The sequence below is a fragment of the Eurytemora carolleeae genome, unplaced genomic scaffold (assembly GCF_000591075.1).
Source record: "Eurytemora carolleeae unplaced genomic scaffold, Eaff_2.0 scaffold1003, whole genome shotgun sequence".
Lineage (NCBI taxonomy): Eukaryota > Metazoa > Arthropoda > Copepoda > Calanoida > Temoridae > Eurytemora > Eurytemora carolleeae.
In genome coordinates, this window is record NW_019397748.1 from 88625 (window position 1) to 105287 (window position 16663).

Here is a 16663-nt window from a genome sequence, read left to right on the forward strand (position 1 = left end):
TTTTTCTTCCAATATCCCTATATCTTTGCAACACTATGACTTTTTATTTTTCAAACTATGAATTCTGTTTAATAAAGTATGGTGCAAAGATATAGGGATTAGATAGTTTTAGTTTGTGGAAAAAATTGGTATTCTTTATATATACTTTGTTTGTTTGTCTTTCTGTTTTTATCCAATGAACGTCCAAACGGCTGAACCGATCAAACCACAATTTTTGTCTAGGACATCGTTGGACCCCAGGGAAGGTTTATGGATGATCGAATTTTTAAAATTTTGCCTCTAACAAAATTTAATTTTCATAAAAATAAATTTTTTTTGGAAAATACACCAATTTTTTTTATGAAATCTGCACAAACTATTTTGTTTTATTTTACAATATACACAAATAAAACATGTTCATAAATGAAAGAAAATACTAAACTTCAGTTGATTTAAGTGCCAGAGACCAAATTTTGGAAGTTTGAGCCAGGTCTAGAACTGGTTGAACTACCTGCCACTGGTCAAAATTTGAGTCATTGATTCAAATCATTCCTTTTATCTTTAACTTAACAGTGGTGGTTCAAATTAGAATTTTGTATTTTCTAATTGTGATACTTATCCATTATATCTATATATAGCTTGTCTGTATGTTTATTTGTATCCAATAAACCCCAAAACGGCTGAACCGATTGGGCCCAAATTTTTTGTGGGATCTCGCGTGACCCCAAAGAAGATTAATGAATTAAAAATTTAAGATTTAAAAAAATTGGGTTTAAAAGTGTTTTATTTTTGTGAAAAATTTTAAAATTTTGAATTTCAGCAAATTTTTTTATGAAAAGCCAAATTTGATACGTTTTTGGAAACCCACGCGCAAGTTCGGGCCTTCAAACACGATGTCCAGAATATTTTTCAAAGCTTGAAAACACTGCGCGTTTGTGCATGCACAAATTCACACAGATTTCAGCTACGAGAAGAAAATTAGAGTATAAGTTTTTATATTATAAACTATATATTTTTCTCTACGCGCAGATTCTTTGTTCATAGACACGCGCAAGTTCGTGCCTTCAAACACGGTGTCATAATCTCAAAATATTTGACATTTACTTAGTAGCAACGCACACACCTCAACTCGATGACCCCATTTTTTTTATTTTGGGGCAAGAAACATCTATAGAGTCAGGATTGGTTCTGATTCGACCAATGAGAGACTGTTTTGCAAGCTTTCTCTCTGTAGCAGACAGAATGCCTTCAGATCAGCTGTGACAAGGAGATGTAAACTTCGAAAATACAAACTTTATGGTGATACGTTATTTTCTTAGTATGCTTATTTTATATATTTAATAAAATTTGACACCTGAAGTCAAAAGTTTTGTGTAAACTGGCGGAAAAGCGCTTTATATTTATATCCAATGTGAAAACTTTGCAGGGTACTATCATTCCAGGAAAATTAATTCATAAGTCTTCTCAATATGGAGATCAATGCTTAATTCCAAGATTCACAAAATTCTGACTTTTATGTTAATATTTGTAGTCCAGCAACAATTGATGTACTGCCCAGTATACGAGCTGCTGTTGGACCAGACATAGAGATTATACTGGATGGAGGAGTACAACGAGGCACGGATATAGCTAAGGTAGGTGGGTTGGTCGCTTGGTTGATATGATTGCTTGATAGGCATAGGTATGTAAGTATGTAGGTAGGTCGGTCAAGCGGTTGGTCAGTTGGGTTTGTGCCAATCTATCAATAAATAGATAGGTATTAAAGCATGTATAGATAAATAGATCGATATATAGGAAGGTAATAGGAAGGTAGATAATAATATAGATAAAAAGGTAGGAAATAAGGTAGATAGGAAAGTAGATAGGAAAGTAGATAGGAAAGTAGATAGGAAAGTAGATAGGAAAGTAGATAGGAAGGTAGGTAGAAAGGTAGATTGGATCTGGTAGATAGGAAAGGTAGATACAAAGGTAGAAAGGATCTGGTGAATAGGAAAGTAAAGAGGAAGGTAGATAGGAAAACAGATGGGAAGATAGCTGAAAGGATGAATCTGTAGATGGATGGATAGATGAAAGATATATTGGTAGCTCTCATGTCTAATACACTTGTCGGAATTTCAATAAATATGAATTATATTTCCCCATCATTCTTTGGCCTTTATCTTCCATTTTAATATCAGATACAGGGCTACCCAGTACACATAGGATAAAAATGTTATGACGACCTATAACTCTGAAAACATGAACATTTAAAGTTTTATTAATGCCCTCTGTGTACAATTCTATCCGGGTGGTATGGCACCTTTAAAAAAAGTATTTATTTGCCATTAATGTTAGTTCATACAAGCAGTAGTATAAACATACCATTTAGGTGACTAAATTATGATTATAGTTGATATCATTATCTAAACCGATATTTCAATCAATCTGGTTAAAGGGACTGTAAACGATATTTCAATTAATCAGGTTAAAGGGACTGTAAACTAGGGCGGGGCACGTTCCGACTTTTTTAAAATCGTTCCGTTCCGTTCTAGAACGAGGGCCTTCAGCTAAATCGATCCGTTCTTGTTCCTTTATTATCGTTCCGTTCTCGTTCCGTCCCGTTCCGTTCCGTTCTGTTCTGAGTTGAAGAACGGTCTTCCCGTTCCGTTCCATTCTTGGCGTTCTTATTTAAAGAACGGTTCCATCCCTCTCATTCCGTTCTTAGTCAAAGAACGTTTCCATCCCCATTGCCATTTCAGTAGAAAGATCAGCTGAATATGGAAAACTTTAATTTGACTTAAATGCACAACGCCCTCTGAATTTCTAATCCCTGATATTTGCCTTGTATTTGAAGTTTAGGTGCAGAGATAGATGAATCTGGAAAGTTGCTCCCACCGGATCCTGTGCAATGTGCAATAAAATAACACTTGTGCAAAACGTGCAAATTTTCTGCACATATATTGTTGATTAATACGAGGAATTGAGTCATGGTCACTAGCTTAAATTTATCATCACTATAACTTTGCAACCTGATGGTGTAAGCCTTCGATATTTTAAACTTAGATCATTAGATCCAACAGAATTCAAAGTTTGAAATATCTAAGGTCAACAACATAGGATTGCAAAGATATAGGGCCAGGGGTCAGGTTATTAAATCAAAAAATCTTTAACTATCTCTAGATGATTAAGAACACATTCCTGATTTAAAATGCGTTCCCAACTTAGAACGCGTTCTTGATAATAAGAACGCGTTAACGATTTTAACCGTTCTTTTCAAACAATTCCCTTTCCGTTCCGTTCCATTCTTTTACTAATCGTTCCAATATTTATAAGAACGCGTTCTAAGTGTTAGTTTTTTTGGAAGTGGGATCGCTTTTGATCGTTCCGTTTGTTCTCAGGAAAGAACGATTGTTCCACCAGGAACGAGCCCAGCCCTACTGTAAACGATATTTCAATAAATCAGGTTAAGGGGACTGTAAACTATATTTCAATCAATCTGGTTAAAGGGACTGTAAACGATATTTCAATAAATCAGGTTAAAGGGACTGTAAACGATATTTCAATCAATCCGGTTAAAGGGACTGTAAACGATATTTCAATAATAGTGAGGTATTGTTAAGTGGTATGTATTAGTTCACAACAGAAAATTGTTGAAAACACCGACTCTGGTTAAACAGCTGAATTTGCATGGGGCTTATAGGCTAGCAAGTGCAGAGTAGGAACATACTTGCAGCCATTTTACGACCTTCATTTAGAGTACCAAGAGTACCATGAGATCCATAAATCTGTAGAAAAGGAAGACAACATCAAGTGTTCTTTTAAACTATGCTAAAAAGCAAATAGTTTTACCACTAGCTTGAAAACAACTTGTAGAAAGGGTCTGTATTTGTTTCATGTTCAATGGACTATTTAAAATCATAACTTGAGTTTAAAAGTCACTTTTTTCTCAGTTTTACTGGTGTAAAGGAATTTACTTTTTAATATCAGGGACTTGCTCTGGGTGCAGATGGTGTAGGTATTGGTAAACCTTATCTATATGGACTGGCTGCTGGAGGAACAGAAGGCGTGAATAAAGTTATGAACATTTTAAGGTACAAATTTAATTTTATAAATGAATTAAGACTTGTAGAATATGAAATCAGGTGTAAATCGAAAGGGAACCCAATATGGAACCCCCAGACTGCCTTCAGAGTGCAATGCACCACTGTGTTATAATGGCATGGAGTACATGCCAGGCAGGAGCACAAATTTATAATGCCCGTGCAATAACAGAGCTTTAATTAAACTGTAAAACTTAAATGTTCATTTAATACTTCCTCCATGGGGAAAATGCCGTTTTTCCTTCATAGGGAAGATGCCACTTGGGAAATTGTCATTTGGGAAAATGTACATTTGGGAAGTTGCGGCTTGGGAAATTGCACATTTAGGTAGTTGCCGCTTGGGAAATTGTAACTTAGGAAGTTGGCCTAAGGAAAATGCCTACTAAAAAGTACCTAACATCATTTAATATATCCCATTACTAATATTTTTTTACATAAAGCAAGGTTAATGGTTTTATTAGAATATTCTGGTTTGTGCCAGCTGTTGTGGAATTGCTGTGGGCTAGTAGACGGTTTAATTAGAATATTCTGGTTTGTGCCAGCTGTTGTGGAATTGGCTAGTAAATGGTTTTATTAGAATACTAGAAATTCAAGGCGCTTCGCGCCCTTCTTTCTAGGCTTTTAGGGCGCTTCGGGCCCAATCTTCTATTTAAATTTTGAACATGTTCTTTTTGTTTACATTTCAAAACAAAGATGAAAAAAGTTTTGCGGATTTTTAAAAAAAATTCGCGGATTTTCAAAAATTTCAATTTTTTTTACAAAATTAAACACCTCTAAAACACAATTTTTTAAAATTTCAATCATTCATAAACCTTCCCTGGGGTCCCAAGATGTCCCACAAAAATTTGGGCCCGATCGGTTCAGCCGTTTTGACGTTTATTGGATACAAACAGACAGACAGACAAACAGACAAGCCAAATTCTGGTTTGTGCCAGCTGTCGTGGAATTGCTGGAGGCTAGTAAATGTCAGAGGACTTAGTGCTTTTGCTAAGACAGACTAGACAAGAATCTTTGAAGGGAAAGATGTTTAAAAGGGAAATGTGGTTAAAATAACTTACAGCATACATGACAATACATTAAAATAATGTTTTGGTCTCAGTAATTTTGGCCAAAAGCTAACTTTTTGTTGACTTACATATTTATTTTAACTATAGTCCCCAGTTCTTCAAAAAAATATCTCAACTGTGTTTTATAGATAAACCATGTTTTTTCAAATTATTAAACTATTCTGTATACTGAAACTCAAACATATTCTCTTATCTGTCATATTCGAGAGGTATTTGAGGATCAAAGCCCTAGGCTTAGAAATTTAATTAGTATCATAGAATTATTAATTTAGTTATCACTAAACTTTAGCTTAATCAAAAGTTTAGTAAGCTCAGCCTTGAAGGAGAGTTTAAAACTAAAATTATGGCAGAGTGTATTCTTTTGCGAGATAACCAGTTCCAACCTACCTTTTCTTCTAGCAGGGTTGTACATTTTTTTGAGTTAACCAGTTCCAACCTACTTTTCCTCTAGCAGGGTGTATACTTTTGTGAGATAACCAGTTCCAACCTACCTTTCCTCTAGCAGGGGTGTATACTTTTTGAGTTAACCAGTTCCAACCTACCTTCCCTCTAGCAGGGTTGTATACTTTTTTGAATTAACCAGTTCCAACCTACCTTCCCTCCAGCAGGGTTGTATACTTTTTTGAGTTAATCAATTCCAACCTACCTTCCCTCTAGCAGGGTTGTATACTTTTTTTGAATTAACCAGTTCCAACCTACCTTCCCTCCAGCAGGGTTGTATACTTTTTTGAGTTAACCAGTTCCGACCTACCTTTCCTCTAGCAGGGGTGTATACTTTTTTGAGTTAACCAGTTCCAACCTACCTTTCCTTTAGCAGGGGTGTTTACCTTCTTGAGTTAACTAGTTCCAATCTACCTTTTCTCTAGCAGGGTTGTATACTTTTTTGAGTTAACCAGTTCCAACCTTCTGTTTCACTAGCAGGGGTGTATACATTCTGGAGTTAATCAGTTCCAACCTCCCATTCCACTAGCAGGGGTTTATATTTCTTGAGTTAACCATGTGAAAACACCCTTCCTACTGGTAGAAGTGTTTACTTTCTTGAGTTAGCTAGTTCAACTTTCCTCCACACTACCAGCTGGGTATATTATTTACTTCCAGAGTTAGATAGTTCCAATTTCCCTTCCAATGGCAGGGGTATAGACTTTTCAGATTTTAGTTCCAACTTCCCTCCCAATGGCAGGGGTATAGACTTTTCAGATTTTAGTTTCAACTTCCCTCCCAATGGCAGGGGTATAGACTTTTCAGATTTTAGTTTCAACTTCCCTCCCAATGGCAGGGGTATAGACTTTTCAGATTTTAGTTTCAACTTCGCTCCCAATGGCAGGGGTTTTTACTTTTCAGAGTTAGCTAGTTCCAACTTACCCTCCCCACCACACTATCTTTGGTATACTATCCTGGTTTAGCATGGTTTAGATTTGGTCTTTCAGAACCAAAAGCAAATGTGAGTAAATTTAACCACCTCTACTCTATGATAATTTTAGAGTGTAATCAAGCTGAGACAACCTCTGACCATTTCTTTAAAACATGATTTTCCAGTTTCTTTATTTAAAGCAAGATCTGGGATGTAAATATAAAGTAGTACGTCTACGGACCAATGATGAAGAGAACTTCTTAGGTGAAGCTAATAATATAATATTGTACAGAAATTTTCATAAGTTATATATGTTTTATTTTCCCAATTTATGGATCCTACTGCAATGTTTAAAAACAGATGCTAAATATGCCCTACTCTATTCAAGGTCATATAATCTTGAGTTTTAACAAATTTGATTCAACAATGTTGAACTATGAACATTCTGCTTTGATGATATTAAGGGCCCATGGGGCTGAGAAGTTCTAAATTAGGTAAACTTGATCAAGGAATTATGATTACAGAAAACAAAGAAATAATAATAGTAATTTTCCCAAAGATCAATATCAAAATATACGGCAATATAAAACCAGTTAAATTAAACAGGATAAAAATTTACAATTTCTTTCTGTAGCTATTAAGAATCAAGAATCATTACAAACTTTTATAAATCCGCATTTCAAATAAATCTACCCCCTTGATGCGAAATACTGAAAAGGTTCCCCTGAGGATTGTTCATTATTTGATCCCGAATAATAGTTGAATAAATTGTTTCAGTATGTCATGATTTTGCACCTAGCTCTTTATAGCATTTTAGGATCATAGATTTATTATTAATTGGGTTAAAATAGGTTCCAAAAGTTTTTCATGATTTATTAATCTCAACACCTTCAGGATAGGTGAGAACTTTACAGAACCAAATTGATCTGGAAGAAATTTGAGACCCTGAATGGAATTATCTTAGAATTTTTCTATTTGTTCTCGGGCTATTGTAAATTAGTAGTTGCATGAAATATTGAACTAGAACACAAGAATAATGTTTAATAACACGCTACAGGACTTTAAGAACAATTTTTTTCTTTCGTTTTCCATTGAAAACAGCGCACAGTGCCCTTAAAAGCTTATTTGATCTAATAAGTTGAAAAGTGAATATTTTCATTTGTGATTTTTCTCCAAATTTATTTGGACATTTCTTGCTTCAGAAATAATGGTAAAATTATCAGAATTAGCACTTTGGAAGCTATATTGAATGGAGGGTCACTTGAAATTAAACTAGCAGTCCCTTTAAGGTATGTTAAATAGGGTTTCAAAGTAAAAACAAGTAAAAAGTTGTAAAGAACTAGGATGTAAGAAAAAGCCTGAAAAACCCTGTACACTGGCAACCATAGGAGTATTTCTTAAAGTGGCTGTACATGTAATTTCCAGTGACAATTCAATTATAGCAATGCCCGATTTACAACGGTTCCATTAAAACCTTTATCTGATCATGATATTGTGGAAAATATTGTCGTTTTAAAGATTTCAAAGTTTTTATTTCTAATAATTCCAGTATGTTTTCCTGCTGTAGAAATGCGCCAGTCGTTGCAGAGAAACCACGATGAAAATGATCAGCTTTAAGAATAAAACATTTATATCTAATTCATACTTGATCATAGAAAGCTTTTAAAGGTACTATTGTGAATCAGGCATTGTCATTTTTGCCTTTAATCCCCTTATCTATCACAGGATTGAGTTGGATCGTGCAATGGGACTGCTCGGCGCTGGAAGTGTCGCGGAGCTAAAAAAGCGTGGCTCAGAGCTAATCAAACAAAGAGAAGGCTCGGGCAGAGACTGTAGTGGGGCTCGCGGTAGCAAAGCTGGAATCATTTAAATTTTATTTTTTTGTTAAATTTGCATTTCATTAAGAGGGAAAACAAAGTTATGCATAATATTCATTTAAATTTCAACAAAAATTGTAAGAATAAATTTATTTTAAAAATAAATTAGCAAACACTAAGCTTAAATTTTTAGTTTAATGTTGTCAATTTTAATCATGAATATTTTAATATTGAAATTATATCTGCCAAAGGAATTGAGTTTTTGCCACAAACTCAAATCTTCTAATCCCTTTATCTTTGCACCCTGATCTTGTAAACCTTTGATATTTCAATCTTTTATTATATGAGTGAAATATCTAAAACGTACGACATTGGGTTGCAAAGATTGAAGGATTAAATAATTAAATTTTTTGTCAATTTGAAAATTCAACACACAGAGAAAACATCAGATTTTATTTATATTTCAACTAAAATACATTTCACAGCGGTTTGAATTTATAGACAAGAATAAGTAGTCGAACTAATTAGTTCAATACATAACCACTTATATACACAAATTCCAAACATGATTGACAAACAAATAGATTAATATACAAGAAGATATAAAAGGATGGAGAAGGATAGAGTTTGTATAAATTACACAGTTAGGTAATAAGGTAACACAGGAACTAGTTTGCCTGGAAAATAATAGTCGGCTTAGAATTTCTAAACCAGGCTAAGAACATACCCGTGGTTCTACTGAGCTCCCCAATCAAAATTTGAGGCAAATCGGTTCGAGGTTCCTGATTTATGGTCGGATATCCAAACATACAGGCAGACAGATAAACAGGAATACCGAGCCTTGTTTACAACATTTGTTATGGTTTACTTGTTCCTGAACTGTCCTATCACGCAATAGTAAAATTTAAAGAATCCCTCTCTCCTTAGTTTTATTCTCATTGGAGAGATAGATAGATAGATAGATAGATAGATAGTAGGACAATAGAACTTTATCACTGAGTAAATCACAGGACGGTAAAAAGAATATTTACTGAAAAACGAACATTTATCCAAAAATAGCAATCCTAATTTTTAATTTGGATTACTGTTGCCCATAGGAAAAGAAGGAGACTGTTCGGTCTTCAAAAATAAATTTTCAAAGAGCAAAGAATGCAGAAAAATGAGAATAATTAATTCAAGAAAAAACGGCTAACATAGATTCCCCCCCCTCCCCCCCTGTTCATACGTATACTTGTGTTTTCTGGTCTAAAGGAGAACTATGCCATTTCTTTCTTCAAATTGAATTTCAGAAATTGGAAAATTAAACTGTCTGATCTGAATACAAAGAAATAAACTCTACTTTCTACTAAACTGGGAATTAATATTTAATTAAAAGAAAAACTAAAATATAACACAAGTTGAGTTTATCAGCAGTCTTTTTTTTCGCGGACATTACAAACATTATACAGGCAAAGTTATTTAACCGTTTTAGTTTGTTTTAAAAATATTTCTGTTAAAATTTAAAGTTTAAATCCACGTTTTAAACTTTTTATTAAAAAAAAGAAAAAAGTCACTGCAAGAATTTAAAAAAATGTTTAACTTACTAATAATCCAGAGCTAACCACGAAAAATTAACCTTCTTTGAAGATTTATATTTTTATAATTCCCTGAACTTCTGAAGTTGATTAAAGGGACCCAAAGATGATAATGTACGATTCACAACGGTACCCTAGAATCCTTTATCTGATCAATATCATTGAAGATATTGTCGTTTTTCCAGGTTTCAAAGTTTTCCGTACTGGTGATTCCTATATATTTTCTTGTAGTAGAAATGCGCAAATCACTTTTGCACAGAAAACCCAATCAAAAATAATCAACATCTTATTATGCTTTTTAGGGTACTGTTGTAAATAGGGTCACTTCACTTAATCTAACCCGTGGCCGCAGCGCTCGTCCCAGAAAGTGTCTTAACCTAACCTAAATAAAAAAGGTGTCATAACTTAACCTAACCCGTGGCCGCAGCGCTCGGCCCAGAAAGTATCTTAACTTAACCTAACCCTAAATAATAAAAAAATAAATAATAATAAATTTGCTGAAAAATAAGTGGTCATGTACAAAATTGATAGGAGGTGGTGGTGGCGGGGGTTTCAAAAAATCGTTCTCTAGGACAGACCCTAGGGTCACTTGGGTACCGTTGCATGGAGGATCACTTGAAATTTAATTCTTAATAGAATGGATTTAATAAATAAAAATAAACAACGTGCTCAATCAGACATGTAAATCTTTAAAAGAAGGGGTTACTTGAAAAAACGCTGACAGTCCCTTTAACTAACGGTTTTTATATTGTTCCTTTAAATAACAGAACAATACTGGCTGGTAACAATAATAGTCTTTTGTACACTTTACAGGGCTGTTACAAACATTATTTGAAAAATAGAGGTTGATGAAAAGTATGGGTTGAACTGGAACAATACATTTAAACGGCAAAAATTTATAACTTATAATTTATATATAAAAATATCAACATTTTGGTTAAATTTAAAAGAAAATAAATTGAATATAATTTTTGTCTTCGTTTAACACTTACATAAAAGGAGGACCAAAGGGAGACCATATATCATCCTTGAGCAAGAGCATAAAGTTCGTATTGTCAGGGAGTGTTTGGAAATATTCCTCCTCATCTACCTAGGTGTTGAAAGAAGTGTTTGTGAAAAAGGAAATACGTTATAAATGAACGTGATTTAGGTTCCTAAAAGCTGAAATTACCAATTTATTACCAATTACCAATTTACCAATAATTTTTTCAAGGATTTGTGTGACTCTACATGTAATATAGTTAAAGAGGCAATTTTTCTGAAAACGCACGTTTTTTTAAATCATAAAAATCCGCAAAATAATTTTTATTTTCTTTATATACGTTATACATGGTGTCACTAGGAAACAGTTTATTATTCAAAATATCTTCTAAAACGTATGATCTCTGATCTCATGGTACAAACAATAACCTTGTTTTAAAAAGTTATTTGATTTTTATTATTGTTTGTTCTGAATTAACATAAAAATTTCCTAACTTCAAACTTGAATTAAATTTGACCATGGCAAAGTTTTCTTTGTGATCGGAAATGTCTAGTTTATATTTGTGAAGTTAAAAAACGATTATTGGGTAAAAACTGTGGTATAAACTATAAACTATAAGCATCAATGGATTTCGAAACTTTCCAAAATATGTGAGCAAACATTTCTACAATTGCTCTAAAATATTAAAATGTAAATACGTTTAAAATTAAGGAACTGACTTTTTCAGAGACACCCAGCATACAAAACAAGATCTTTTATTTTTATAATTATAAAAAATGTCTATTTAGTAAAATTTGTTTTTCTTATAATAAAATATTTTTTAGAACATATATGTCCTGAATTACTGTCACATTTTAAAAATTTTCAATACCAATTTAGCCAGATATAGTTTGATTTGTTTAACAATTTTATTATTTTATTTGTGTCATAAGAGCTTAATTTATTTAAAATGTCTTAGTTTTTAGAACTTATTATATATAATAGGACATATTTTTGGCCAAATTGAATTTTTCAACAGGTTTCCTCTGAATGTCTTCTTTTTTAACACAATTATAGCTGAAGGATGGGGGGGGNATTGCGTTCTAAAAGTTCTAAATCTGGTCATTTCTGTGAAAAGTCTTAAATTAGGTTTTTTTTACAGGAATCAGAGACGAAACGAATCTTTGATAACTGGTCGTAAATATATTTATATATCTAAATTATCCTAAATCCGTTTTCTTGAAAAAAGTATACGTTTTTTGCAATATTTACGTCTTCTGTGTACGCATTTGTAACACTGAGCCCAAAACTTAAGAAAGGGTATTGTTATGAAAACCAGTTTTGAAACCCGGGTTTCATTAATGGGGTTAGGCAGCTTTGTGGATATTAATATTTTTGTTATGAAATATTATTTCATTTAATTTCTTCATATTCTCCATTTTTGTTGAATCTCTTAAATCAAAATCTACACAAATGTTAAGACCCCAAAAAGGAAACTCGAGAGTTTCGTTCAACGATACTCTTTTAAATTTCGGACTCTGAGTGTTAGAAATGTGTAAAAATTGAAAGACTGGGTTTTTCGGATCCCATTTCTAATAATCAGTGTTAGAAATGGGCCAAGTGTTAGTTTTGGAACTAATATCCCCTGAAGAATTATTAATTGAAATAATTATAAATCAATGCAAGCTATAACTGATACAATGTTTGTAAATGAAAAGATTTCAGAATACATTTAATTGTTCATTCTCATAATAAAATAAAAGGCAAAGTAAGATTGCGACAAAAAATCCATGACCCCTAAAATACCCCTCTGTGTGAGGGGGGGGGGCTGTTGCGTGGAGAAATGTATTCTGAAAAGGCATTTAGTAGTTAAATATTCTTAAACATGAAAATGTAAACTAAATGATTTCTAAAATTTAATTTAAAAATCCAGCATTTTAAAATTTAATTTTAAATGATTTAATGAGTTTAAAAGTGAATTTAACAAATCCTAAAATTTAATTTGTTTAATTTTCTACATCAAAATGTTTCAGAAACACAATTATAATTTGTTCTTTGTGGGCATATTTTTCACATTTTTTCCTCATTTTTACCCCCCCCCCCCCCATTTGAAAATTTTTATTATAAAATGTTTATGTCGATATATGCCTATATTTTTAATTCAGGTCCGTAGCTAGGAATTTAGAATGGAGTAGACGAACATGCATTACACAAGAGGGGTGTGCCGTAGGTAAACATTTTTTGTCTAAAACCTCAGAAAATGTTAAAATTTAAGAAGATATTATGTATTTGAATAAAAAATAAAATTTGCCTAACATTATTTCTTTCATATGAAGAAATAATGATACAGAATAAATCCTAAAACTTTGTTCAGAATAGATATTATTTTGTCATTAAAGTTAAACTATGGAAACCATAGTGAATAAATGTAAAATAGCCGAAAATTATTTTCCAGGCAAGGAAAATAGCATCAAAAACAATGCACAAGGCTTTAAAAGATAAAACATAAAAATATTCAGTTTTCCAAAAATCTAATTTTATAAAACTACATGTAGTTGGAGTATAACTTCAAAGAAATTCTATCTTTGATTTTTAATTTGTCTCCATAAAGTTACTTTTAGCTTTTTAATTTGAGGAAAATGACCTCTATTACATACTATTGGTGCAAATAATAGGGTTGTTTCTTCACTGTTCAAGATATTTGTAATGTTTACGTGATATCTAACATTTTGTTCGTGATCTCTAACATTTTGTTCATGATATCTATAATTTTGTTCGTAATATCGATCATTATCGAACATTTTGGATCATACTAGAAAAACGCTGTACTCTTAAAACGTTACATAGATAAAACACTACCTCAGAAAACGCTACCTCATAAAACGCTACACTAATAAAACGCTACATTCATAAAACGCTACCAGATAAAACGCTAGTAAAGGAAAAACGCTACTCTATCAAAATATCATAATAATAAGAGTTCACTTTTAATCAAAGCTTATAAATTCATGTAGGAATGCTAACGTTTTCCATTTTTTTGAAAAACGATCGTTTCGTAATGAAAACGACGACAAAAAACAAAAACGAAACGATCGTTGTTAGTACGTGTTTTAAAAACGGTCTTTTTCAAAACGATAGTTTTTCAAAATGATCGTTTTTATAAAGCTCGTCGCCTTGTTAACTATCGTTAACGGAGAGAGGAACCCGCCCTGAAGGGCATCTGTACTTTTCATTGAGCAGTTTTAAAGAAAATATTCGACAAAGTTGCATTTAATTATTTTAAATTATCGTTTTTTAAAAGAATTCTTCGTTTTGTTAACGATCGTTAACGACAACCCTTCATTGACGATCTTTTTAAAAAACGATCATAAAGAAACGATCGTTGATCGTTTCAAAAAACGATCGTTTTTAAAAACGATCATTATTTGTTTTCTAAAAGATCAAAACGAGTGGGTCATTTTTAAAAACGATATTTTTTCCTAAAACGAAACGATTGTTTTTGAAAAACGAAACAAAAAACGATTAACAACCTAACTGCATGCAGTATACATATAGTTTGTGGTAAGGGTTGAGTTGGAAAGGGATTAAATTAATCTTCAATAAAATTTCAATACTCAAACCAGTTTTATTTGATCTCAACCACCATCATGATATATTGTATCTTAATTATCATTTTGCAATTATCCAACGTATTCTCAATTCCACAATTAGAGGAACATGAGTTATTAAAGAAAACCATTGAAGTTTCTAGAACAGTTTCTATTGAAAACGTGAAGACGAAAGTTAGTGTTTAGGAAAAGATTTAGGAAAAAGAGGAGTATCGGAAGACGGGACAAACTGAATTACAGGTATTATAAAATATTATATTGGTAATTTTTCAGTCAAAGGTTTAATACAATAATAACTTTAAAACTTTAGAGTTAATTTAAATATACAATGTCTTGTTAAGATTGTTTGATAAAGGGACTATAGATTTATGAGTGTAGCGTTTTAAGAGGTACACCACATTTTCTTCGTGATAGCTATAATCTTGTTTGTGATATATAACATTTTGTTCTTGATATATAACATTTTGATCGACATATCTAACATTTTGATCGACATATCTAACATTTTGTTCCTGATATCTATAATTTTGTTCGTGATATATTCGTATAATTTCTTTCTTAATTTCGAACAATATGATCGTACATAGCACATAAATTTCACTAGAAGGGGATCATTCATTTGGCGTACAGTCCCGTTTTGCCCAATATCGTCAGTATTTGTACTGTACTGCATGCCCTAGCTAGTAAAAATTCGGCCCTGTACATGAAATGAACTGTAATGTAACGTGAAAGTTCCAATATGGTTCTTTTAAAACATATAAATAAATATCATTTACAACTCACAATGGTATCGACATTTGACAATTTCATTAATATAAATAAAAATAAACAATTTGTAAATTTTACAGAAAAGTTCATTAGATGTAAAAGATTCTAATCTAACGTCTTTAGCGGTTGGAGCTGTTGTTTTGATTAACCAAAGAAGTGTGAATATATTTTAATCGTTAATTGCTCTGATAAGTGATAATCAATATTCATTTTAAAGTTTTGAATATCATTATGATCAATTACAATTCAAACTTAATAATAATCTTATAAGTCGTTACCAATCCGGAACTTATTGCATGAAAAAGTATTGAAATCTAATTGGACTGTAGACTATATATTCTAATTTAGAGATCCTTTATGTCCAATTCACAACAGTACTCTTAAAACAGTTATCAAGGATTTACGAGTAATCCATATTTTTCTCAGATAAAATTTCCAATGTTGTTTCTATTATCAATTGACGTAATATTACGTCTTCAAGCAAAAACATATCAGATGTTTTATTTTTATAACAAATGTTACGTTATGTTATGCTTATATCAAATGTTTTATATCAAAACTAATAATATATCTGAATTTGGAAGTAAGAAAAATTTGATATCGGCCGTTGAAAGAGTACGAGTCAGTTGATGTTCTCGGATTAAGTTTCGGATTAAGCGCTATCTTGTTCAAAAATTCCGATCTCCGGAAACGTTTATTTATTCAATATCAAAGCTAAGAAATTTGTCATTTTAAAAAATATTTATTTAATTTTTAAAACAAAATATTCAAACATTAACTTCCTTTAAAACAAAAAAATGTTTCAAACATTTTTTCAATCTTGTCTAGTAATCTCTCAATTCACTGCAAACCAAATGTGCACGTTCTTACGTAAAAATGAAGTATTAGTATTTTACTCTTTTTTTCTTGTAAACTTAAACTAGGAACAAGCGCGTTGGAATTTTAAAATGTTTATACCTAGGGCTACAAAAAGTATTAGTAGGGGGTGAGGTTAAACAAAAGACCAAAACGTTGGGAAACTTTAAAGCCGAGGTTGTGTAAAAAATTTGATAAAAACTTTCAGAGTTGTTTATATCTCTGTGAATTAATAGAATATTATTTTTTATTGTGATTATGAATCAGGAAACGTCATGATCAATTTGATTCATTAATAAAAACAAAAAAATGATAGAAAACAGCAAAAATCCGTCTAATAATATTTATTAAAGGAAAATATTTTGCACACATCAAAACTAACATTTTCAAAAATAAACTTGATTTTAATATTGTTTTTTTTCAAGATTCCAATATTAATCCTTTAAAATTGTTTTCACAAAATAATCCTTATATTTCATATTCAGCGCAATATATCAAATATTAGAACACAGTTTTATAATATCATAATATTTAATATTAAATCTTGGAGATACATTCCCCCTCCCCCTTAAAATTAGCACCCCCCCCCCACTCCCCAACTCCT

The 16663-nt window shown here is 31.9% G+C and overlaps 1 protein-coding gene and 1 long non-coding RNA gene across 2 annotated transcripts in view; one reads left to right on the plus strand and one right to left on the minus strand.

The window, feature by feature from the left end:
• Nucleotides 1-1226: 1226 nt before the first annotated feature.
• Nucleotides 1227-8472, plus strand: LOC111715761 (uncharacterized). The gene is made up of 4 exons (XR_002768307.1): nt 1227-1278; nt 1511-1613; nt 3946-4049; nt 8202-8472. It is a non-coding gene; the product is annotated as an uncharacterized LOC111715761 (long non-coding RNA).
• Nucleotides 8473-10855: 2383 nt separating this feature from the next.
• The window catches only part of LOC111715753 (cell death activator CIDE-A), a 15544-nt gene continuing 9736 nt past the window's right edge, over nt 10856-16663 (minus strand). The window contains exon 7 of the mRNA XM_023491124.1: nt 10856-10957. Coding sequence (XP_023346892.1) covers nt 10856-10957 — 102 coding nt within the window. The remainder of the gene's footprint in view (nt 10958-16663) is intronic.